A 26106-nucleotide genomic window follows, 5' to 3' on the forward strand; every position below is an offset into this window, starting at 1 on the left:
TCTGATGTCAATCACATGCGATTTTGGCTGATTTCACCAGTTTTCTCGGCCAAAATCGCTGCGGAGGAACTGGCTTGACCCATATTTACACAAAATAAAAGGAAATTTATTGAGTGTTGATCAGAGATACAGATGTATCCAAGCTCATATATCCCTTGCCAATCGCCACATGCGAATATCATGGCTATTGGCATGATTCCATTGCCATCTGCATGCGTTTAATTTGCTCCCACAGCTCATGGAAACGGATTGAACGACGATATCGCAGTGTGGCGATTCTGAGCTGCAGGTGTGGATTTGTTACCACAAATGGGAGCGAGCCATGGTGATCAGGGAAAGATGCGCGTTGCTACATCTGTGTGTATGGTAAAAGCTAGGAGGTGGAGGCACTGCTCCAACTATCATATACTTTATACTTCAGAGTTTTGACTATAAAAATTATTAGAATAATACAAAAAAGGTATTTATAGTATATCGTAGTATACTGGAGTTTGACAGGAGAGGCTCTTCCTCACCTGCCTCACCTCACTGCCCTAACCCCAGCACTTACCTCTGGGGTCCATTAGGATTCCTACCATCAAGATGCCACTGTCCGACCGACTCCCCCTCTTGCAAGTGCTGGATGGGTAGAGCTATGATATAGGTATGATGATGAATAGAATATTTTCTCTGCAGCTGATTCAGCTAATATTTTCTCTGCAGCTGATTCAGATTTGCATGCAACATCTCTATTGTGCATGTGCAATTCATCAAATTTTTGCAGCGCTCATTTTCCCAGTGTTTTTGCCAGCACTGGGCGAACAGGGAGGTAACCGGTTTGAACTACACATGATAATCTGCACAAGGGTCAGTGGTTGTCTCCCTGCATTGCACAATAGAGTTTTATTGCAAAGAAGCCGTTTTTTATGGGTGAAACGGGTTGAATGTTAAAGGTACAAAACGGTATATAAACAGTAATATACTGGTTACAACATGCAGTGTGAAGGGGTTTAACTGGCTTTTGACCCGTTTTATGAAACGTTTACAAAAATGGGTTGGAAGCAGGGTTGCAATGTGAAAGCAGTATAAGTAACCCCTTGTACATTGGACACCTGTCTGGTTGCATATGCTTCTATCTGAGTTGGAAGCATCTTGAGATTTGTCTGACTAAACAAATTCTGCACTTACATGTATCATTCCCTAATGACGTTTTGGGTGCAAATATGTCCTACTCATGATAAGCCCCAATTTTATTGAAACCCATAGCCACAAAAAACAATGCAATAGATGCCAAGGGAGGACGTTCAATTACTGTTTATTTATACTACAGATTTCCCCAATAGCCTTGTTTGCGCTCATTAAAGTAGTTTGTTAATGGCCATTAACATGGAATAACGAGAATGCACAGAATCTGTGAAAATGCTGTTTTGTGCGGCACCCATTATCTTCTGAATTTTTAAGGTTTTTTTTTGACCCGCTAAGGCAGGTAAAAAAGAAATTCCAATAACTCAATGGCTACTTGGATAGCCCTGGAGATCAATTAACCCAGAGTAATCTAGTGTGGCTAATTAAATCCGTGGTATGGCTATCGCTGCTTCTTACATGGAAGCAGCGGCGATAGATGTAATATGATAATACAGCAGAAGGAGTCATGCCTCCTGCTGCATTAATGATCCGAACTGTATCCTACAGTAGGTCACAGTGTTGAATCATCTCCGACACCAACGCAACTCCAACCACACCTGAATTACCCCAATATGTCATATACCGTTGTCATACATTATTTTGTAACCTTAATTTAATTACTGGCAACTGGATGGATTTTTGAAGACCGGTCTGGTTAGTTTACTACATTTGTATATTGTTACAGAAACATGTATTGCTCAGTAATGTACATAGTATAAAGCAAGGACATATCAGCATCCTACGTACTGTATATGTGGGCACAAAATTGGATAAACACAGCAATTGTATGTGCTTCAGCCTCTATGGACTGCTTTGTCACGTCAGCAAACTGCAAAACTAACATTACCATCCATATTTCCACTTCTGTAGTCCAGACAAACTGGCGACAAACTTGCCTGGTGTGTCCTTGCCGACACCTTTAAAAATCCTGTGACAGAAGTAAAATACAGTAGACAGAAAGCTGAGAAAAAGTAGCTGAATACAGCACAAACCCAAGTACAATATGCAGTTGTAAATAACAGACCCGCTGGGCACATTATCAATTACACAAAGTTTCATTTACAAACTATGCCAGTGGTTGAAAATAAAACCAATGATCGGGAGCCCTAATTCACTCAGAAACGTCAACTTTCTGGAACATAACACCCAAGAGAACATGATTCATTTTGAAATGTTACTTAGATCTAGACCCAAACTGGAATTTAAGATTTTGGTGATAACATTTTAAATAAAACAATGTTTATGAATCCTGCATGCAGTTTTAGTGGAAAAAATATGCTGATAATAACCCAATTAGGACAAGTTCCTAAGTAGATTTCTGTACTTAGTCTGGGGCAAAATTAGCCATTACAAACAAAATCTAATTTGGAAAATGTAAATGGCCTAATCGGTTTAAAACATTTAAAGACCTGATTTAGATTGTTGGAATTTAAATATAAACCCAGCTAGTTTATATTATAGTAATACATAAGTTTCCCAAGCATAATACTGCAATGTCCTTTAAAGTATGTCTACTTGGAATGTGCTTCAACATAATCATTTTATTATAGCAAGAAGTATGTACATTTTTTTGGCCTCCCGACTAGAATCATACTCATGGTTTCTTATGTATCTAATGTCCATACAGCCTGAGATACAACCAGGGTCTTAAGGCAGAGTTGTTTGGAGTAGAGATTACTGATTTTACATCAAATGGGTACATAGTCCAAATACCATTCATAGTGAATGCTGTATGGACCATGAATGTAAATGTTTACATCAAGTTGTATTGTTGGTCTGCCCAAGTCTTTATTGTTAATGGAGGAAGCCAATCACAAGGTCCCAGATGTTTTTGAGCCCCAGGATTAGAATAATTGAATTCTGGGTATTATGGGATAATACTCAACTTCTCGGTTCAGGTTGCATTACCTTATCCTCTTAGGTTCTCCCAGCTGCCCATGGTATAGATGGAGTCTCATGATACTGTTTGAAAGCCGCATCACAGGACTCCAGCTAAGCATGGAAGTGGAATGGGCAATGCACTTGCCAACAAGAGAAGCCCCTACTGACCAAGATAGGTGATAGCGGAGGGAGAAGAAAAAAAAAGAGTTGCCAGGGGGGAACAAGAGAGCAGGAAAGTAGGGGTTGAAGAGAGGATATCTTTGTACAATCAATCATCCTGGGATTGAGTTTTTCTTAGTCCTGAATCCTGTGAATACAGAATTGGGGCAGGATTGGCTTCCCTACTGTAGACACCATGGGGGAAATTTACTAAGATAGGAGTTCTGTTTCACATGGAATGTTGCTATGGGCTACCAATCAAAATCTACTTATTATTTATTTAGCACCTTCTAGAAGATAGTATCTGATTGGTTGCGCTTAGAACTAGAAATAGAACCGCCATCTTAGTAAATTCCCCCCCCATGTGTTCTGTGCATTCATTACCTATAGTGATCATTGGGGCTAATTCAGCACTGGTCGCTGTTTGACAAAAATCGCTATTGGGCATTTTTTGGTAATCTGCACATGCACACATGAGTTAGAGCATGTGCATGACTACTGAAGTGCAGTCGCATTCTGTGAAAATGTGACCATAGAGTAATGGCTGGTAGGGGCTGCGATGCGTTTTCTGGGCAGAGAGTGAGGTCCAGACAACGCAGGCATGTCCGGACCGTTTGAGGAGTGAATGAAACCTTTCATAGTGGGGCGGGAGCCAGCATGTGGAGCGGAATCTGCTGAATCAGGCCCATTGAGCCTTACCATTTTTAATAATGATGACATTTAGGGACAGAGGAGTAGATATATTAAGCTCGGTGAAGTGATAAAGTGTCTGGTTTTTATCACCGGCCAATCAGCTCCTACCTGTCATTTTTCAAACCAAGCCTGTAACTTCACAGGTAGGAGCTGATTGGCCGGTGATAAAAACCAGACACTTTATCACATCACGGGAGTTTAATAAATCTACCCCAGAGTATCATAGAGCTATAATACCTTAGTTGATTTACAAAAACATACGTGAATGAGTAATCTCAAATGTTAAGTCAATTAATATTCTTTCATTTTAGGATGCTGGGGAAATGGTTCGTTCATTTGTAGGAGGCCTGGAACTGATTGTTAATTTATTGAAATCTGAAAACACAGAAGTACTAGCAAGCGTCTGCGCAGCTATCACCAATATAGCCAAAGATGAAGAGAATTTAGCAGTCATAACAGATCACGGAGTAGTTCCTATGTTATCCGCACTAGCAAACACGGTATGTATGTGCAATTTATTGTGTCTGTAACAAATGGGACTGAACTTGCCAGGACCTCTGGCCTAATTTTTAGCCTTATAAAAAGCCAAAGGAATACATATGGATGAGCAGCGGGTGGCATGCCAGTGGCCAAAATACAGACACCAGGTCTGGTAAGATTACTTACATCCCTTCTGCCACACTTAAGCCTCCCTGGAGCCAAACCCTTACCCCCCATAGCCTAACTTTAAATGTGCATACATATATACATAGATGATATTTTAAATGATATGCAGAAAACAACCATTGCTAAAGATATTTTCGTGCATATCGTCTAGTGTGTATTTATTTAATGATGCTCGCTGCCGTGAGTGCGACCCTGTCATCTGTGCATACAGCTCATTCCTGACTGTGGGCCTGATTCAGAACTGTTGACATGGCTGCGAATTTGCAGGTTTGCTTTGTGGCTTACTAACTACTGCTGGCCGGCACCCGCACTGGCAGATTACAAGCACAGGAGAGATCGCAAGTATACTGCCTTGGACAGCTTTGGAGATTAACTTGAAAAACTACTATGGTGCCTGTATGACTAACCAGTAGCAATACATTGCCACTACAGAGCAGTAATTACATACCACACATTGAAACCCTTTTAGGCTGTTTTGGTAAATGGCTGTTTGGTGTTACTAATATTGAATGGAAAGATGACATTATTATTTTTATCTCTGACTGGAAGTCACACCTACCAAAGGAGAAGCCATTTTACAGTCTCTACAGCAACACCGGTTTTTCCGCCATCCCTGAGAAATGTGCCATTGGTATGATTGAGGCCAAGTATTTGGGGTACAATGTGTGCAGATGTCAGGTTAAATCTCAGCCTAGTAAGGTAGAAGCAGTTGTGTAGCTTCCAGGGGGGGGGGGTTTGAAGATAAGGGGGGAGGAGTGTGGCAGAGTCAGCATTCCTGCACATAAAAATAATGTGGAGGATCCAGACCAGGTTTTGGTAGCAGTAGCAGAATCCCAGGTGAAATTAGCAGCACCTGGGATTTCCTGAAATAAGGGTTTCCAGGGCAGAGTAACCTTGCTCTCGATTATGGAATATCTACCCAAGTGATAGGCCGGGGGTGTTAGCATAGGGACTATTGGACCCTTTTAATAGTCTGCTATCTATCTATGTATATATATATATATATATATATATATATATATATATAGCACAAAATAAAGGCAGCACTCAGAGGCTGATAGATGCAGTGAATCAAGCGTGTATTTAATATCTAGTCCCCTTCATCAGGATAAGTGACAGTGGGCACATTGTGAAAATATATATACACTTACCAATCAGCCGGCTTCCCCTCCTGCTGTGTCTGGAGCGCATCCCCGTTCTGGACTACCTACTTCCAGGCACAGACGTCACATCCGGCGGAAGTCATGCAGCGGTCCACTGGGAGCATCTCCATAGCAACACTGGCCGCGACGGGGTTGGTTGCCATGGTAACCAACATCAATACTTCAAACTCTACTCATGCAAATACAGTTGTAAAACAAAATTACATAATATGACAACTTGTGATTATTTAAGATAAATCAATCTGGACTTTATGTAAATTGTTTGTTTTCAGACTTCTGTGAATCTATAGCGCAAATTATTAAAAAGTTCAAATGTAGACAAATGTGACTTTTCATTTAAAAACACTGACACTTGTGGCTTATGATATATATAATATATATTGTTTCCTTTTTCAAATGGCTTTTTGCTCTAGCATTAGAAACATTAATATCCTGTTATTAAAGTGCTATAATATTATACTTAAGTGTAATTTTTGCTTATAGATCTGCTTATACAAAATTGATAAGACCTAAAGACTCATTTAGACCTTTAGGGCGTACGGTGTCCAGCCAGTGTATCCACCGTGATTCTAGTTGTAGCAATTTTTTTGAATGGCCACCTCGCCTAATGGACCATGGCACATGATCAAGGATTTTGTATTTGAGGGTTGCTAACCCGTGTTTAAATGACAAAAAATATTTTGCTACGGGCTGATCTCCTACCCCACTCTAATGCTGATCTGATTGCTGCCCGATGTTGTGTCATCCTGACTTTGAATTGGCAATCTGTTTTACCAACGTAATATAGCCTGCACGGGCATATAATTACGTATATCACATACTTAATTCTGCACGTTAGAGGCCTATTAATCTTATACCTCTTGTTGGTATGGGGATGAGCAATGTCATTACCAGTTGCCATGTAGTTGCACGATGTGCAACTTAGGCAACTGCAGCATCCATTTTTCCTGGTTACATTTTTTTTTACCGGTTTATTAAAAGACGTTATGTCAATTTTTACTACGATTACTACGGTATTTTATGTTGCGTTCCCTTGTGTAATTAGGCATGAATTTACTTTTTTGTAACAATTTTAGCTCCAGGTCTGTGGTAATAATAGACTAATAATTTTTAGCATTTTTAGCTATGGCTCTACTGTTCAGGCTGTATTGATTTACCCAAGGGAATATATCATTTTGGTTTTTGCCCACTGTCTCTTGTAGGATCTCTTCCCGGATGCGTCTAAGCACTTTTTGTTTAGCTTGTTCTGGCGAGGATATCCTCTCTACGAATTTTTGTGTCATAATTTCAAGCTGTTTCAACCTTTCCTTTTCATCACTTGTTATTCTACATAACTGTAGGTATTGCGAATATGGTAACCTCTTGACTGGTCTCGGGTAGAAACTTTCATGTCTCAAGATCGTGCTTCGATCTTTGGATTGCGTGAAAAGGCTGGTGCTTATGGGAACATCTCTAGAGAGCAAATTTATTTTTGACTGAAGGACATTGTGAATTTAATGGGGCCCTTGGAGTTGATTGTGTTGAGATCAATTCTTCTAATTCATTCGCTTCCCCCCCAAAAAATCTACAGGTCATCTATGTATCTATGGTATCTTAAAATGTTGTTAGTGGTTTGCAGATCATTAAAAAAGAGGTTGCGTTCCACCTCACACATGAATGTGTTAGCAAACTGTGTTTTCTGTGGAGTGGCCATTGGACCCCTCAAAGGGGAAGGCACAAGAGCCAGACACCGCCAGATGGGAGGAGTGCGCATACGTACATGCATTCCACTGGAGGAAGCGGAAATAACAAATGAGTTTCAAATACCAGGAAGTGCCAAGTTGCCAAGCTGTATGAACCTAAGCATAAAAGAGAATGAAGAAGATTTGTCACTGTGTGATGCACTAAATAGAAGGGGGGTACTCCTAAAATGTAACTTTTATTAGTTAATATAAAATCAGGCTTTACTGGTGAGAGCTAAAATATATATATTTAAAGGTGGTTTATACCTGACTCCTGTATGTGACTTTAAAGAAATTTCACTCATCTCCCATGTCTAGAACAAACTGCTTATATTGTGCCTAATAGAGCTCCTATCTGTTACAGTAATTGTTACTTATTTGGTGACATACAACATTGGATCAATTTAGCAGAATATAAGATACAATTCACTTGTTGAAGCCAATACAAACATTAGGCTGAGTTTGAAGATATCAACAAGTAGGCAGCTTGACACAAGTAAAAGGTTTTTCCCACACTTTATTATATGTATCTGTGACCCGGCTGTAAAGCACAGAATTATCACTATTGATACATCTATATTGAGACGCTAGTAACTGCAATATTCAATACAAAAAAATCAATGCATTGAAACACCCACATCAGCATTTTATCAATTTATGTATTTTATTTGTTTCATTCATGTACAGTAGGTACGTGTGTTTTTATATTTCGCATTTTAAAGTATATTAACTAATAAAAGTTACATTTTAGGAGTACCCCCTTCTATTTGGTGCACCACATAGTGACAAATCTTCTTTCTCTTTTTTCTTGGTCATTGATAAACCGTGTCCAGTGGTAGCACACCCCAGTAGCCCCTAATACTGTGATTTATCAAAGTAAGGGCAACAAGGGGGCCTACATATCTCACAAATAACGAACCTATGAACCATCTAATCTTGTGTGACTAACCATCCACCCCACAAATAAACCTAAGCATACACTTGGCATCTAAAACGCTGCTGGTATCATACTACATGTCTTTAGTGAAGCGGAGACAAAAACTAAATATATAAATATTAGACAGAGCTGTATAAACTCCTAGATAAATACATATTGTATACTGAACAGTGACCAAAAATGTCACTGGAGGGTTTACTGTACATTCCACAGTCCCCCTAGGCATCCATACCTCTCAACTGTCCCACTTTCTGCAGGAACGTCCAAGTTTTTGGGGATGTTCCTGCATCCTGCCCGGGGCCAGCAGTGTCCCACGGCAGGGGGTCAGATGGGAGTCCCCCCGTCACCCTCTGAATAGATGCTGTGCACATGCGTCTATTCACCAGGTGACAGGGCTGAATGTGGCCACTGAAGATATTTTTGAAGATATCGTTTGAGAAATCTTTCAGTTTTTCACAAAAGATATACTGGAGTTTTGGGGAGTTCAAGGGAAATCATTAAAAATATCATTCATGGAGTATATTGTATGTTTACCCAACTTTACCCTCACCTCTGGTGCCTAACCCTAACCTTTTTACCCCGCAGCCTGAATCTATCCCTTACAACCCACAGCCTAACCCTTCTAAGTGTCGAGCCCTTAACCTCCCTCTCCAAACCTGGCATCGCTGAGCACATCACTGCTTGCGTCAGCGCGCTCAACTCACTGGGGAGGAGACTTGAAGTGCCTTGTGGGTGCTGTAGTTTTGCTGACCAACGCGTTTCAGCTCATAGTCCTTTGTCAAGGACATAAGGTTTGACTGTCCTCATTTAAATGAGATTTTCTCTTCAAAATTTCTTCAAACATTTATTGGGCCTATTGAGATCCCAAGAAAATAAACCATGTGATTTTCTGTTTAAAACGCCTAGTGGTTAATTTTCAAAGTTCTAAAGATCGTGTTTGCTTGAGATTGTATTCTTGGGTATGTTTAGACTTTTCTTTCAATCTCAAGGCAAACTAAAGGCAAACACGCAATTAAAATCACGGTTTGAACTGCAAAACACCTTTGAATCCTTAAATAAAAATCAATATACCATCGAACCTACCCACAAGTACTTTCAATAAAAAATAATAAAACACAGAAATGTACTAATAAGTGTGTTTACAAACACAGAGCAAACTCCAGACAATGGGCCTGATTCAGACCTGAACGCTTATCTGCAAAGTTGCAGATGATTGCGAATAGTTAGCCATTGCCCAGACAGAGAGAAAACCCACCCTATGCAAATCCACAAGGGAATTGCAATTAATAGATACAAGTGAGGAGAGCAGATGAAAGATCAAGGGATGAAAGGTAGATCATGAGCATGGAGATGATATTGTAAGTCAAAGGAGCTAATGATCTTACCCAAAGAAGATGTATAGAGTGTGACCAGTGGAAGTGGGGGTGGAGGTGAAGTCACAAGAGGAGACAGAGAAGGAATGGTTGGATAGGTAGGAAGATAGCCAGGAGAGGGCAGTATCACACAGACCAATGGAGTGAATGATTTGCAGAAGGAGAGGGTGGTCCACAGTGCAAAAGCAGCAGAGTGATCACTGAGCATAAGCTGAGAGTAGTGACCTTCAGATTAGCAAAAGGAGGTAGTTGCAGACTTTCGTCTTTATTTAGGGCAGTTTCAGTGAAGTGGAGAAGACGAAAGCCATACTGGAATAGACAAAGCAATGAATGGAAGGAAAGGGAGTCAGTAAAGTGGACAATACACTCAAGCAGTTTAGAGGCAAAAGACAGGAGTGAGATGGTTCGGCAGCTGGAAAGGGTGTTAGGATCAAGGGAAGCTTTTTTAAGAATAGGGGAGACAAGTGCATTCTTCAAGGCAGAAGGGACAGTGCCCGATGAGAGGGAGTGAGGAGGTGGGCAATTTGGGAACAGGCAGAAGGAGAGAGGTAGCGGAGGAAGCTGAATGGGATAGGGTCAAGTGGTGAGGTGGAGGGGTGAGAAGAACAGATGTGGGCCATGATTTCCTCACCAGATATAGGAGAGAAAGATGTCAGAGTAGGTAGGAGGTATGGGGATTGCGATAAGGGAGAGGAGGTTGCTGATTACAGATGCTTTGATGGAATGCGAGGTCCTGACAAATGGAGTAAATATTTAATGTGAAGTAAGTGTCAAGAGCAGAGAGTAAGAAAGGGGGTAGGGTGGGCAGAGAAGTGAGTTGACAATAAAGAGGGGGGTTTAGACTAGGAGGAGATTAAGTTCTTGAAGTATGTTTATCGAGGTAAAGGGCAGTACTGAAGGATGAGAGCATAAGTTTGAAGTGGAGAAAGTCTGCATTAGAGTATGAGTTTCTCCACTGTCACTCAGCAGTATGTGAGCATTATTGCAAATATCTGGTGTGCCAGGGTTGACGTGTTGATCTGAAAGGGTGAATAGTGTTTGGTGGAGTGACAGAATTAAGAGCAGAAGTAAGGGAAAAATTGTATATTGAAGTGGCTTGTTCAGGAGTCAATCAGGGAGGATAGGGAGATGGTTCATTAGCATCAATGTTAAGCTTAATGATGGCAACATTAGGAGGTAGAGATGGGGAGGCAAATAGAGATAAGTTAAAAGAGAGCAGGTGGTGATCATAGAGGGAAAACAGAGAGTTAGAGAAATCAGAAATATTACACCGTTGAGAGAAAACTAGATCAAGTGAACTCCCATTCACATGGGAGGGTGAGAAGGTCCACTGGTAGAACCCAAGCGATGATGTGTGGTTAAGGAGTATAGAGGCAGATTTTATTGGGGTTTTAAGTATAGTAAAGGGGGCATAACCACGCCTCCTTTACCCATGAACACGCCTCCTTCCGAATTTGTACCGGTTCTGGCTCCTCGGATGTCGGAGTGTATAGGCACTATGGTCTGACAAACAAAAAATAATAATTGTTGACTTTTTCTAGGCAGGGGTGCTTCAAGAGAGGAGGCCTGTGTGCACCCTCCTCCAGGCAGGTGCGGTGTGGGTGCAGTGTGTGCCCGCCTGGGAGTTGGGCCTGTGTGCACTGTGGACATTGCACCCATTATAAATACGGTACTTCTTTACTTTCACGGCGCCACTAGATTAGGACAGATAGGATATCGCGGACATCGCGGCCCATGAATGCACTAAAAATCGGGTGCGACGCGACCGACGCGATGCCCGCGATTTCCCATAGGGACCAATGTTAAATTTCTCAATTGACCCGATTTTTCTGTTCAATGCCTCAATTGACACGATTTTTCCATAGGAATCAATGTTAAATGGCCCAAAGAGGCCAAATAGACACCCTGAAGTGTGAAATGGCCCTGACAATTGTTAACGCCACCCCACGATCAACGTGAACCCGAAGTGTGGCGAGCGCAGCGAGCCCGCGAGGGGCGGCGGTACGCGTCCTACGACCTTTTCATACCCCCACTATCCACGTCGGCGTGGAGTTGAGAATAGAATAGTGTGGCGAGCGCAGCGAGCCACCGAGCCCGAAGCGTGGCGAGCACAGCGAGCCCCGCGAGGGGACGAGGATACCTGTGAAGCCCGCGAAGGGACGCGTTTACCTGTGAAGGTATCCGTGTCCCCTCGCGGGGCTCGCTGCGCTTGCCACGCTTCGGGCTCGGTGGCTCGCTGCGCTCGCCACACTATTCTATTCTCAACTCCACGCCGACGTGGATAGTGGGGGTATGAAAAGGTCGGAGGACGCGTACCGCTGCGCTCGCCACGCTTCGGGTTGACGTTGATCGTGGGGTGGCGTTAACAATTGTGGGGGCCATTTCACACTTGAGGGTGCCTATTTGGCCTCTGTGGGCCATTTAACATTGTTTCCTATGGAAAAATCGTGTCAATTGAGGCATTGAACAGTAAAATCGGGTCAATTGAGAAATTTAACATTGTTCCCTATGGGAAATCGCGGGCATCGCGTCGGTCGCGTCGCACCCGATTTTTAGTGCATTCAATGGCCGCGATGCCCGTGATTTCTAGTGGCGCCGTGAAAGTAAAGAAGTACCATAAATACACCACTGTTTCCAGCTAATTTTGTATGCAAAAGCTGTCAAGCAGGTTGTCATCCTATATCAAAGTACACCTTTTGAAATGAGGTATTCCATCGTCATGGTAACAGGCTCTTGTGCATTGTTGTTCTAGTTTTTCCATAAATTAGCTTTGCTAATTTGACTGTTTCTCTTTCACCTCCCTACTGCCACAGTTATTACAACTTGTTTCCATATATCACAAAATCCTTTTAAATGAAATATGTGCAGCACTGGCCTCCTGTCATCATCAGCTTCTCTGACAAATTTGGGGATGCCTTCATGTAAGGGATTTCTGTGTCTGTTGATCATGTGCTGTGGAAACATGAGAATGGAGTCAATAGAGAATGCCCGGATATCAGGCCTCTGCTATTCTGACAATTGGGTAACTGTGGCTTAATGCTAAAAATCTATTTGAGTAGACATCTTCTTTAAGCAGAAACAGAATGGCTCTTCCTAAACTGCTGATGCCTTACAAATCTTGTTTATTGTCTCATCCCATGCACTAAATCATTTTCCATTAATGCGGCGCAGAGTTTTGGCAAATCAGCTCGTACCCAGAGGCAGTCAAAGAAGACATTACATAATAGCAGGAATGACAAATATAGCCATGGCTTGTTTGATCTATGTTGTAGAACATTGCTCTAAGCTTGATAACGCTATAGGAATACAGGAAGAAGAATATATTGCAGACATTTGGTGATGTCTGCATATTATATGTAAACCACGTTTTTAATCTAAGTTCAGATAAAAAAACTATATATAATATATTGCACAAAACAGAATTGTCAGATGACCCCATATCAAATGCAAGGTGACAGAGCGAAGCAATCTTCTTAGCCAAATGATAATATACCACCACAGCTGTCAGACAAGCAAGGCTCAAGCTTGGTGTTTTGTTTGATAAGAATATATAGCGGTTACATACTGTATATACTGAATGATCCCATTCTGTAGAATCCTCACATAACATGTAATCTCATCCGAAGTTTTTTAAAAGATTACCTTCCTATAATTTGCGATTAGCTGCTGTTAACCATATATATCAAATGAAGGGCATAAATATCCATGAATGTATGTCAAAGGAAGGGAATAAATAGCCATTAATGCAGTCCGTAAATACAGTCCAGGTTTTAAGGATATCCATACTTGAGCACAGGTGACTTCATTAGTACCTCAATCAATTTGATTTAACCATCTGGACTCATGCAAGGATATCCTTAAAACATGGACGGTAATTGCTATATAAAGATAGATAGATAGATAGATAGAAAGATTGGTTTACACTCTTCAAATATCAGTAGAGCAATAATTTCAATGGGGTCAGAGATTGTTTTATAGACCAGTAGGTGCTTTCATCATACCCACATGATTATGACTACAGAGTACCGGAATCGGACCCAACCCTGGACATCGGACAGGGTCGGGGTGTGCCTGTCCGGGGGGGGGGGGGGAGTACATCACCTCCCCTGCAGCCATGTTTTGGGAACTCTCAGATTGTTGGGGCCCATCACAGCTGTCCCCTTTGACCCCAAATGTCACATGAAACAGATGTCGCTGTGCCTGCCCGGACCGGATCATCAATGTATCGTTGTTATTATTATCCTTTATTTATATGGCCCTGCAAAGGTTCTGCAGCATCTAACAATACACAAATGAGCAAAAACAGATAATGAATTACAGTACAAGACAATTTAGGACAAGTACATGGTAAATATGGATAGATGCATCAGGGGACAGGACACTGAAGCAATCATCAGGGTGGCAGAGGTTTATATATTTTAAGAAAGGCACTTGAGGGGAGAGGGCCCTGCTTGTGAGAGCTCACATTCTAAAGGGGAGGGTTAGACAGACAGGGGTGACACAGAAGGGAAAGAAGTGGGCATAAACAGGTTAGGATGAGAGATGGTCGGGTTTTATGCAGGAGGGTGGGAGGAGGTCAGCTTAGTCTTTGATATTTGAAGTCTAAAAAAGCGCTGGGTCATTCAAGAGTAGACAGCAGAGAGACAGTTTGAGAAATGAGGGGTAGATTTATTAAGCTCAGTGAAGTGATAAACTTTCTGATTTTTATCACCGGCCAATCAGCTCCTACCTGTGAAGTTACAGGCTTGGTTTGAAACATGACAGGTAGGAGCTGATTGGACGGTGATAAAAACCAGACACTATCACTTCACTGAGCTTAATATATCTACCCCTGAGTGAGGATAGAGGGAGAGAGATCAGAAAAGGAGCAGTAGATTTCAGTATTATCAGCATAGATGTGATAGTGGAAGTCGAGTGAGCAAACAAGCTCACCCAGAGAGGACGTGTAGAGCTAGAGATAAAGAGGACCAAGAATAAAATGTTGGGGGACACCTACTATCATGGAAGAGCAGGAGAGGTGAAATCATTAGAGGTACAGCTGGGCATTTTCAAAACTGACAGTGCAAATACAAGCATTAACAGTGATATTCAAAGTTTTAGCAGATGTAAAAATGGTGATATTACGGCTGAATATCCAGATTAAGCAGCCAGGAGCAGTGGGGCTGGTACTAATTACCCGGACCCGGGCTTGCTGAAGGAGCCCGACGGGGGCCCCGGTCCGGCCCCCCCTCTCTGTCCCTCCTGGGCAGCAGCAGCACACACCTACAGCATGTGCTGTGCTGACAGCAGGCTCAGCATGAGCATCTCACTGACAGCATGAGAGTTCATGCTGAGCCTGCTGTCAGCACAGCACATGCTGTAGGTGTGTGCTGCTGCTGCTGCTGCTGCTGCTGAGGTGCATAGGGGTATGCAATAACACTTTGATTTTAGAGTGTTTTTTTCACCCAATTTAAACATTTCAGGGGCGTGGCCTAATCACAGGAGGTGACCACGCCTCCTGTGATTAGGCCACACCCACAAGAGTATTATGTTGTGAGTATGAAGTGAGCTCACTTTGCTGTTGAGTTGCTGTTGTTTTCTGTCCTTCTGTTTCACTTCTGTATACTGTAGTTACCATGAATATTTCATAGATGTTTTCTCAACATTTCTGGGCCTTATTCAGACCTGATCACTACTGTGCAAATTTTCAGAGGACTGCGATCAGTTATCCACCACCCAGATAAAGTAAAATCCCACCCTATGCAAGTCTACAAGTGACTGGCTCGCTGATCTGCAAATAAATACGCAACTTACCATCAAATGATTTTCCTAGTCTGTGCCAAGTAGGCGTTACTCTACTTTCATAATTCTGCGACAGAGACAGGCTGATCATTTATTAACTTCACAGACCCTACCAGAAAACCCCTGGGCACACCTGCATTTTTTTTAACACTCCCAGAAAATGGCTGTTACTATCCCCAAATGCCGGCTTCTGTCAGTCAAACTGCGGGGGCATTGCAAATAGATTCATCGCTGTCATTTTATGCTCTTTGTCTTCGTTCATGCACGATACAACTCGATCGCATGCACATTTATACAATAATCGATAGGCTTTCGAATTTGCATAACACCTTTTGATCCCCCCTCTCTCTCTCTCTCTCTCTCTCTCTCTCTCTCTCTCTCTCTCTCTCTCTCTCTGACTGCTATCACTCCCATGACACTTGGCTGCTAAAAATTTTAACAAGTCAGTGCCTCTCTCCCTGTGTGAAAAGACAACTCGCTGTAAACGGTAATAAAACCTAAGATAACATTTCTCTCATAAGATTTTGATGGCACCTAAGACTTGACAATCGTTTTTTTTCTTGGTCATGGAAAGCCAATAATGTACATACTTTCTTTACCACAGTCTGTAAACTTCTCCATATTTTTTAAGCATTATCCCAACCATCAAGAGACCTATTAACAAAATGATAACTTTAAATGAAAAATGTAAAACATGACCTGTATGTTTTCAAGCTATGCACAGGAAAATAACCCAAACTCTCTGCTTTTCTCTCTGCAGACAGATGAAAAATTAAGGCGCCACTTGGCTGAAGCTATTTCACGCTGCTGCAGGTGGGGGAATAACCGGGTGGCGTTTGGAGAAGCCAACGCTGTGGCCCCTCTGGTGCGATACCTGAGATCCAATGACCCTGCTGTTCATCGTGCTACAGCTCAGGCGTTGTTCCAGCTCTCAGAGGATGCGAACAACTGCATCACAATGCACGAGAATGGTGTTGTGAAGGTAAGTTACTGTACACTATACTCAGCGGATAACCTACATAGCATTGTTTCTATGGTCGTTATTTTTGCTTCTCTCACTCAATATTGAAGGTATGATGGCTGTATGATAAACAAAGGCATTCTGCTATGTCCCAGATGGCAGCCTGTAGGTTGGTATAAATTATATCTATGTCACTAAGGGGGGAATGTACTAAGCAGAAATGGCTACGAATAGACATTTGCTATTGCCGATATACGTGTTCGTATTCCAGGCATATTCATATTCCTATTCAAGAATATGAACGCATATGCCATCAATAGAATACGAATATGAGTCACCATTATTCAAATGATGATTTTAACTTTACTAACTGGCCGAATGTAAAATATGGCCGGTAATTGACCCAAAAATATGGCTGGAAAATACTCCTCATTTGGCAGAAGCCTGCATGGTTCAGTCAGATCACTATGTAAAAAATAGAAAAATTAAATAAATTATATAAAAAAACCTGAGGTGCAGTGCCCCCGCCCCACAATTACCAGCCCCGGGCTCAAAGAGCCGGTCCTGATTTTAGAAATTCACGAGTTAAAAAATATGGGAACAAAATGAATAGGGGAGCTTACGTAAAACTCCCCCCAGGGTCCCCGCAGGGCTGACCGGTCATGGGGTAAATGCTTTGGCCAGGGGACCTTATATAGTATGTGTCCCCCGGCTGTGGCATTACCCTGCTGCCTGGTTGGGCCCGATGCTGGTTTTCATATTCATTTTGTCCCCCGTATTTTGGCAACAGGACCGGCCCTTATGCCTGGTGCTGGTTTTAGAAATTCTGGGGAATCCCTACATGGTTTAAACTGTGAATTTTTAAAACCAGGACCGGCTCTTCGAGCCCAGGGCCGTTATAGCCGTGAGGGTTTTTTTTTTGGGGGGGGGGGTGTTTAACCCCTTCCCGACATTTGACGTACATTTACGTCATGGCCGGGAGGTACTTCCCGACACATGGCATAAATGTACGTCATGAGTTTAAACTGTCACTGCGTCTCGAGACGCAGTGACAGAGGGACGATGTCTGCTGTCCCTGACAGCAGACATGTCCCTGCATGCCCAGGGGGGGCTGCGATGCCGCCCCCCCGTCGGCGATCGCTGTGATTGGCTGTTCAGTGTGAACAGCCATTCACAGCGTTTTCCTGTGTTACCAGCGAATCGGACGCTCGGTAACACAGGTGTCAATCACCGCCGGGCGTCAGGGGGCATGAGGGGGTCATCGGTGACGATGACACCTCACCCCACCCTCACCCCACCTGCCCCCAAGGCTGTGATTGGTCCGTGGGACCCACGGACCAATCACAGCCAAGGCGCGACATTTAAACTGACGGTGACTGCGCTGCAGACGCCATTCCGGTCTGGAATAGCGTGCAGAACGGTCACCGTGCCTGCCTGCCGTGAATACCGACCTGATCCTTGCTAATACTTACCTGATCCTTGCAAATACCTTACCTGATCACCTTATCACTGCTTGTAGCGTGCTGGACGCTTCCTGGATCTGACTTCCTGAGACTTCCTGCTGCTGCTGCAGTGTGATAGAGAGATAGAGAGATAGAGAGAGAGATAGAGAGAGATAGAGAGAGATAGAGAGATAGTGACAGAGAGAGCTATATTTTGTGTCTGCTACCCCCCCTTTTTGGGGGTGCAGGGGTTTTCTATATATAAATAACTGTCAGTGCTGCTGCTGCAGTGTCATACAGTGATAGATAGTGATAGATAGTGATAGATAGTGAGAGGTAGAGAGATAGAGAGATTTGTGTCTGCTACCCCCCCTTTTTGGGGGTGCAGGGGTTTTATTTTATATATATAACTGTCAGTGCTGCTGCTGCAGTGTCATAGAGTGATAGATAGTGATAGATAGTGAGAGATAGAGAGATAGAGAGAGATAGTGACAGAGAGTGATAGAGAGTGTATATTTTGTGTCTGCTACCCCCCCTTTTTGGGGGTGCAGTTTTTTTTTATACATATAACTGTCAGTGCTGCTGCTGCAGTGTCCTAGAGTGATAGATAGTGAGAGATAGTGAGAGATAGAGAGATAGAGAGAGATAGTGACAGAGAGTGATAGAGAGTGTATATTTTGTGTCTGCTACCCCCCCTTTTGTGCTGATCAGTATATCTGTGCTGATCAGCAACTTTTTGGGGGCGCAGAGGTTTTTTTTTTATATATATACCTGTCAGTTGCTGCCAGTTGCACTGTCAGTTGCACCAAAGGTTGTGCACCTGCTGTCCCTCACTGGTAATCAGTGTCGCATCACTGATAACCTTTTTTTTTTTTTGTGAGTGCTGTGGGGACTTTTTTTAATTTTTTTTTTACACACACTGATTTTGTGGGTGTCCTGTGGCCACTGTGCGCCGATCAGTGACGTACATCACTGATCAGCTTTTTCGGCACAGGGTTGATCTATTTTTTATTTTTTTTTTATCAGATTCCTGTTGCCTTTGAGCGCTGTTCAGTGACAGACGTTACTGACCAACATCTGTGCTCAATTTTTGGCGCAGGACCTTTTTTTTTTTTTTTTAACCCCTTCAATTTTGTATTTTTAACCCCTTCATTTTTTATTTTTTTTTATTGGTATAAAGTATTTTTTTTTTCTGCACCACATACACACTACACACTACATACCCCCCGGATTGAAATAAAGTTTGTACCCCCCCCTACACTATACACGTGTTGAAACATTTCACTACCAGTAACACAAAAATAAAAATGGCATCCCAAATGTCCTCCCAAATGTCCTCCCAAATGTCCTCCCAGTCATCCAGGAGAATGTATTCAGTGGAGGAGGCATATGCCATGCTTGCCTCTGACTCTGACACAGCCAGTGAGGGAAGCGGGGAATTTGAAGGATTCGTCTTAAGCTCCTCTTCCTCCTCTGGTGATGAGGGACCCCCTCAAAGACGCCCCCGTAGATCAGCTGAGATTCCCCCCCCAATAATTGATCTAGTATGGACCCCACCACCAGACAATTTTGAGCCCCAGGTTCCTGAGTTTTTGGCCATGCCAGGAATCCAATTTGATTCCACAGGTCTCAGAGAAATTGACTTTTTCAAATTATTTTTCTCTGATGATTTTATAAATTTAATGGTGGACCAAACTAATTTATATGCCCAGCAGTTTATTGCTCAAAACCCCACGTCATCATTTGCTAGGTGGACCCCTGTAGATGCAGTAGAGATGATGACGTTTTGGGGTCTGGTGTTTCATATGGGCATAGTAAAAAAGCCAGAAATTAGGCAATATTGGAGTACAGATGTTCTGTACAGTACTCCATTTTACCGTATGGCCATGCCCCGGACTCGATTTGAGACAATTCTTAAATTTATACATTACACCGATAATGCACAGTGCCCACCCAGAGATGATCCCACCTTTGACCGGCTATTCAAAGTCAGGCCGGTCATTGATCATTTCAGTGCCAAATTTGAAGAGGTGTACATCCCTGAAAAATTTATTTGTATCGACGAGTCCCTTATACATTTTAAAGGAAGGGTTAAATTCCGCCAGTACCTTCCCAGTAAGAGGGCAAGGTATGGCATAAAAATGTATAAACTGTGTGAAAGCACCTCAGGTTTAGGGTTTATGAAGGGAAGGATTCAAGAATTCAACCGCCAGAATGCCCCCCCTCCCTCGTAGGTGTTAGTGGGAAAATTGTCTGGGATTTAGTGCACCCCTTCCTGGATAAAGGTTATCACCTCTATGTGGATAACTTTTACACTAGCATCCCCCTGTTTAAGGCCCTTGGTTCAAGAGGTACAGCAGCTTGCGGTACTGTGCGCAAGAACCAAAGAGGCCTCCCAAAAACGCACATTGCCCAAGTAATGAGAAGGGGTGAAAGCAGGGGAATATGCAACGAAAATATGTTGTTGGTCAAATATAAGGACAAGAGGGATGTCCTTATACTGACAACAATTCACGGAGACAGTACCACCTCCGTCCCTGTACGAGGTACCAGTACCCACACCTCAAAACCTAATTGTATCCTGGATTACAATAGGTACATGGGCGGAGTGGATCTTTCAGATCAGGTACTGAAGCCGTACAGTGCCCTGCGGAAAACAAAAATCTGGTACAAGAAGGTGGCCGTGTATATCATCCAGATGGCACTGTATAACTCTTACGTGCTATTCCGTTCTACCGGCCAGAGGGGGACATTTATGCACTTTCAAGAGGAAGTCATAAAGGGCCTAATATTTGGGAACCAGCAGGCAGAGGGCCCCAGTACTTCTAGTACTGGCCCCCGTATTGTACCAGGGCAGCATTTTCCTGATGAAATCCCCTCCACTGGAAAAAAGGGCAGGACACAAAAAAGGTGCAAAGTTTGCTATAAAAAGGGAATAAGAAAGCAAACTATTTTCCAGTGTGACACTTGCCCCGACAAACCCGGCCTATGTATAAAGGAGTGTTTTAAAATATACCACACATCTATGGAATATTAGGTTCATAATTTCACCGTGCTTCGGGGGTCTTGCTAATGCCACATAGCACCCACCATTCATTCCACCAGAATCTGAGCCGCAAAATCCAAAAATCACTCCTTCCCTTCTGAGTCCTGCCATGCACCCAACTGGTATTTTTTGGTCACATGTGAGGCATTGCCGTACTCGGGAGAAATTGGGGCACAGATTTTGGGGTGCTTTGTCTCCTTCATTCCTTGTGAAAATGAAAAATTTTGAGCCAGAACTGCATTTTTGTGTAAAAAAATGTAATTTTTCATGTTCACTGCCCAGTTTTATCAAAATTGGTGAAACCCCTGGGGGTTTGAAATGTACACTATACCCCTAGATGAATTCCCTGAGGGGTGTAGTTTGCAAAATGGGGTCACTTGTGGGGGGGTTCCACTGTATTGGTGCTTTGGGGGTCTTGCTAATGCGACATAGCACCCACCATCATTCCACCAGAATTTGTGCTGCAAAATCCAAATATCACTCCTTCCCTTCTGAGTCCTGCCACTTTTTGGTCACACATGAGGCATTGCCGTACTCGGGAGAAATTGGGGCACAGATTTTGGGGTGCTTTGTCTCCTTCATTCCTTCTGAAAATGAAAAATTTTGAGCCAGAACTGCATTTTTGTGTAAAAAAATGTAATTTTTCATTTTCACTGCCCACTTGTATCAAAATTGGTGAAACCCCTGGGGGTTTGAAATGTACACTATACCCCTAGATGAATTCCCTGAGGGGTGTAGTTTGCAAAATGGGGTGACTTGTGGGGGGGTTCCACTGTATTGGTGCAACATAGCACCCACCATTCATTCCACCAGAATCTGTGCTGCAAAATCCAAAAATCACTCCTTCCCTTCTGAGTCCTGCCATGCACCCAACTGGTATTTTTTGGTCACATGTGAGGCATTGCCGTACTCGGGAGAAATTGGGGCACAGATTTTGGGGTGCTTTTTCTCCTTCATACCTTCTGAAAATGAAAAATTTTGAGCCAGAACTGCATTTTTGTGTAAAAAATGTAATTTTTCATTTTCACTGCCCACTTGTATCAAAATTGGTGAAACCCCTGGGGGTTTTAAATGTACACTATACCCCTAGATGAATTCCCTGAGGGGTGTAGTTTGCAAAATGGGGTCACTTGTGGGGGGGTTCCACTGTATTGGTGCTTGGGGGGTCTTGCTAATGCGACATAGCACCCACCAAAATTCCACCAGAATCTGAGCTGCAAAATCCAAAAATCACTCCTTCCCTTTTGAGTCCTGCCATGCACCCAACTGGTATTTTTTGGTCACATGTGAGGCATTGCCGTACTCGGGAGAAATTGGGGCACAGATTTTGGGGTGCTTTTTCTCCTTCATACCTTCTGAAAATGAAAAATTTTGAGCCAGAACTGCATTTTTGTGTAAAAAATGTAATTTTTCATGTTCACTGCCCACTTGTATCAAAATTGGTGAAACCCCTGGGGGTTTGAAATGTACACTATACCCCTAGATGAATTCCCTGAGGGGTGTAGTTTGCAAAATGGGGTCACTTGTGGGGGGGTTCCACTGTATTGGTGCTTGGGGGGTCTTGCTAATGCGACATAGCACCCACCAAAATTCCACCAGAATCTGAGCTGCAAAATCCAAAAATCACTCCTTCCCTTCTGAGTCCTGCCATGCACCCAACTGGTATTTTTTGGTCACATGTGAGGCATTGCCGTACTCGGGAGAAATTGGGGCACAGATTTTGGGGTGCTTTTTCTCCTTCATACCTTCTGAAAATGAAAAATTTTGAGCCAGAACTGCATTTTTGTGTAAAAAAATGTAATTTTTCATTTTCACTGCCCACTTGTATCAAAATTGGTGAAACCCCTGGGGGTTTGAAATGTACACTATACCCCTAGATGAATTCCCTGAGGGGTGTACTTTGCAAAATGGGGTGACTTGTGGGGGGGTTCCACTGTATTGGTGCAACATAGCACCCACCATTCATTCCACCAAAATCTGTGCTGCAAAATCCAAAAATCACTCCTTCCGTTCTGAGTCCTGCCATGCACCCAACTGGTATTTTTTGGTCACATGTGAGGCATTTCCGTACTCGGGAGAAATTGGGGCACAGATTTTGGGGTGCTTTTTCTCCTTCATACCTTCTGAAAATGAAAAATTTTGAGCCAGAACTGCATTTTTGTGTAAAAAAATGTAATTTTTCATTTTCACTGCCCACTTGTATCAAAATTGGTGAAACCCCTGGGGGTTTGAAATGTACACTATACCCCTAGATGAATTCCCTGAGGGGTGTAGTTTTCAAAATGGGGTGACTTGTGGGGGGGTTCCACTGTATTGGTGCTTGGGGGGTCTTGCTAATGCGACATAGCACCCACCAAAATTCCACCAGAATCTGAGCTGCAAAATCCAAAAATCACTCCTTCCGTTCTGAGTCCTGCCATGCACCCAACTGGTATTTTTTGGTCACATGTGAGGCATTGCCGTACTCGGGAGAAATTGGGGCACAGATTTTGGGGTGCTTTTTCTCCTTCATACCTTCTGAAAATGAAAAATTTCGAGCCAGAACTGCATTTTTGTGTAAAAAATGTAATTTTTCATTTTCACTGCCCACTTGTATCAAAATTGGTGAAACCCCTGGGGGTTTGAAATGTACACTATACCCCTAGATGAATTCCCTGAGGGGTGTAGTTTTCAAAATGGGGTGACTTGTGGGGGGGTTCCACTGTATTGGTGCTTGGGGGGTCTTGCTAATGCGACATAGCACCCACCAAAATTCCACCAGAATCTGAGCCGCAAAATCCAAAAATCACTCCTTCCGTTCTGAGTCCTGCCATGCACCCAACTGGTATTTTTTGGTCACATGTGAGGCATTTCCGTACTCGGGAGAAATTGGGGCACATATTTTGGGGTGCTTTTTCTCCTTCATACCTTCTGAAAATGAAAAATTTTGAGCCAGAACTGCATTTTTGTGTAAAAAAATGTAATTTTTCATTTTCACTGCCCACTTGTATCAAAATTGGTGAAACCCCTGGGGGTTTGAAATGTACACTATACCCCTAGATGAATTCCCTGAGGGGTGTACTTTGCAAAATGGGGTGACTTGTGGGGGGGTTCCACTGTATTGGTGCAACATAGCACCCACCATTCATTCCACCAGAATCTGTGCCGCAAAATCCAAAAATCACTCCTTCCCTTCTGAGTCCTGCCATGCACCCAACTGGTATTTTTTGGTCACATGTGAGGCATTGCCGTACTCGGGAGAAATTGGGGCACAGATTTTGGGGTGCTTTTTCTCCTTCATACCTTCTGAAAATGAAAAATTTTGAGCCAGAACTGCATTTTTGTGTAAAAAAATGTAATTTTTCATTTTCACTGCCCACTTGTATCAAAATTGGTGAAACCCCTGGGGGTTGGAAATGTACACTATACCCCTAGATGAATTCCCTGAGGGGTGTACTTTGCAAAATGGGGTCACTTGTGGGGGGGTTCCACTGTATTGATGCTTTGGGGGTCTTGCTAATGCGACATAGCACCCACCAAAATTCCACCAGAATCTGAGCTGCAAAATCCAAAAATCACTCCTTCCCTTCTGAGTCCTGCCATGCACCCAACTGGTATTTTTTGGTCACATGTGAGGCATTGCCGTACTCGGGAGAAATTGGGGCACAGATTTTGGGGTGCTTTGTCTCCTTCATACCTTCTGAAAATGACAAATTTGGAGCCAGAACTGTATTTTTGTGTAAAAAAAATAATTTTTCATTTTCACTGCCCAGTTGTACCACAATTGGTGAAACCCCTGGGGGTTTGAAATGTACACTATACCCCTAGATGAATTCCCTGAGGGGTGTAGTTTGCAAAATGGGGTCACTTGTGGGGGGGTTCCTAACTTTTAGCATCTTATGGTGCCTAGAAACCTACATGGTGCCTAAAAAATAATCTCATAAAAAGGAGGCTCCAAAATCAAGTAGGTGCTCCTTCTATTATGAAGCCTGTGGTTTGGTCACCGTGCACACTAGGGCCACATATAGGATATTTATGAAAACAAAAGAATTGGGGGAATCAATTTTCAGTCACATTTCTCTAGTAAAATGTACTGTGTTCCTTAGAAAAATGTATTAAAATTGCAAATCTGCAAAAAAAAAGAAATTTTGAAATTTCACCTACACTTTGTTTTAATTCCTGTGAAACACCTAAAGGGTTAACAAACTTCCAAAATGCTGTTTTGAATACTGTGAGGGGTGCAGTTTTTGAAATGGCATCATTTATGGGGGTGTCTCACATACAAGTCCCTCAAAGTCACATCAGAACTGAACTGGTCCCTAAAAAAATCAGTGTTTGAAATTTTCTTGAAAATTTGAGAATTTGCTATTCATATTGTAAGCCTCCTAGTGTCCCAAAAAATTAAAAGGAAGTTGAAATAATGATGTCAACATAAAGTAGACATATGGTCTATGTTAGTTATTCACTATTTTGAGTGGTAAGATTATTTGTCTCACAAGCAGAAAATTTAACATTTTGCAAATCGCTAAATTTTCCATTTTTTCACGATATTTTGGTATTTTTCACAAAAAAACACAGACTGTATCGACCCAAATTTACCACTAATTTGAAGTACAATGTGTCACGAAAAAACAATCTCAAAATCACTGGGATAAGTAAAAGCAAAAAAAAGTTATCCCCACTTAAGTGAGACATGTCAGATTTGAAAAAAAGGGCTCTGTCAGGAACGCAAAAACTGGCTCTGTCAGGAAGGGGTTAATAAAAATTTTATATTTACTTTTTTCTATCTTTTAAACGCTGAAGCCTGCACGGATCTGACTGACTGATGTAGCGGTGAGTCAACCAGAATAACCCCCTGAATATGTGCATGTGTACATGTGGTAGTGGATATAGATTGTAAGCTCCACTGGGGCAGGGAATTATGTTAATATTCAACTATTCTCTGTAAAGGTCTGCGGAATATGTGTGCGCTATATAAATATCTGTTAATATATAATAGATAAAATAGCATGTCCTCTGTGCAAGATTCACTAGGTGGCTGGACTTACTGCATCCTATAAGATCTGGCAGTGTCAGTGCACTTTCTATTGTGAACAAGTTGCTGCACCTTAGCTCAGTTGTCTACTCCCAGCTTAAGCCT

The 26106-nt window shown here is 42.6% G+C and overlaps 1 protein-coding gene across 2 annotated transcripts in view; it reads left to right on the forward strand.

Moving 5' to 3' along the window:
- ODAD2 (outer dynein arm docking complex subunit 2) overlaps nt 1-26106 on the forward strand; it is a 145311-nt gene that overhangs the window by 111376 nt on the left and 7829 nt on the right. The window contains exons 18-19 of one of the 2 annotated variants that reach the window (XM_083188911.1): nt 4209-4397; nt 16299-16520. In XM_083188911.1, coding sequence (XP_083045037.1) covers nt 4209-4397; nt 16299-16520 — 411 coding nt within the window. The remainder of the gene's footprint in view (nt 1-4208; nt 4398-16298; nt 16521-26106) is intronic. The other variant, XM_083188912.1, reaches the window with a different exon arrangement.

This window comes from Crinia signifera, chromosome 5 (genome assembly GCF_055691185.1).
Source record: "Crinia signifera chromosome 5, ASM5569118v1, whole genome shotgun sequence".
NCBI classification, from domain to species: Eukaryota; Metazoa; Chordata; class Amphibia; order Anura; family Myobatrachidae; genus Crinia; species Crinia signifera.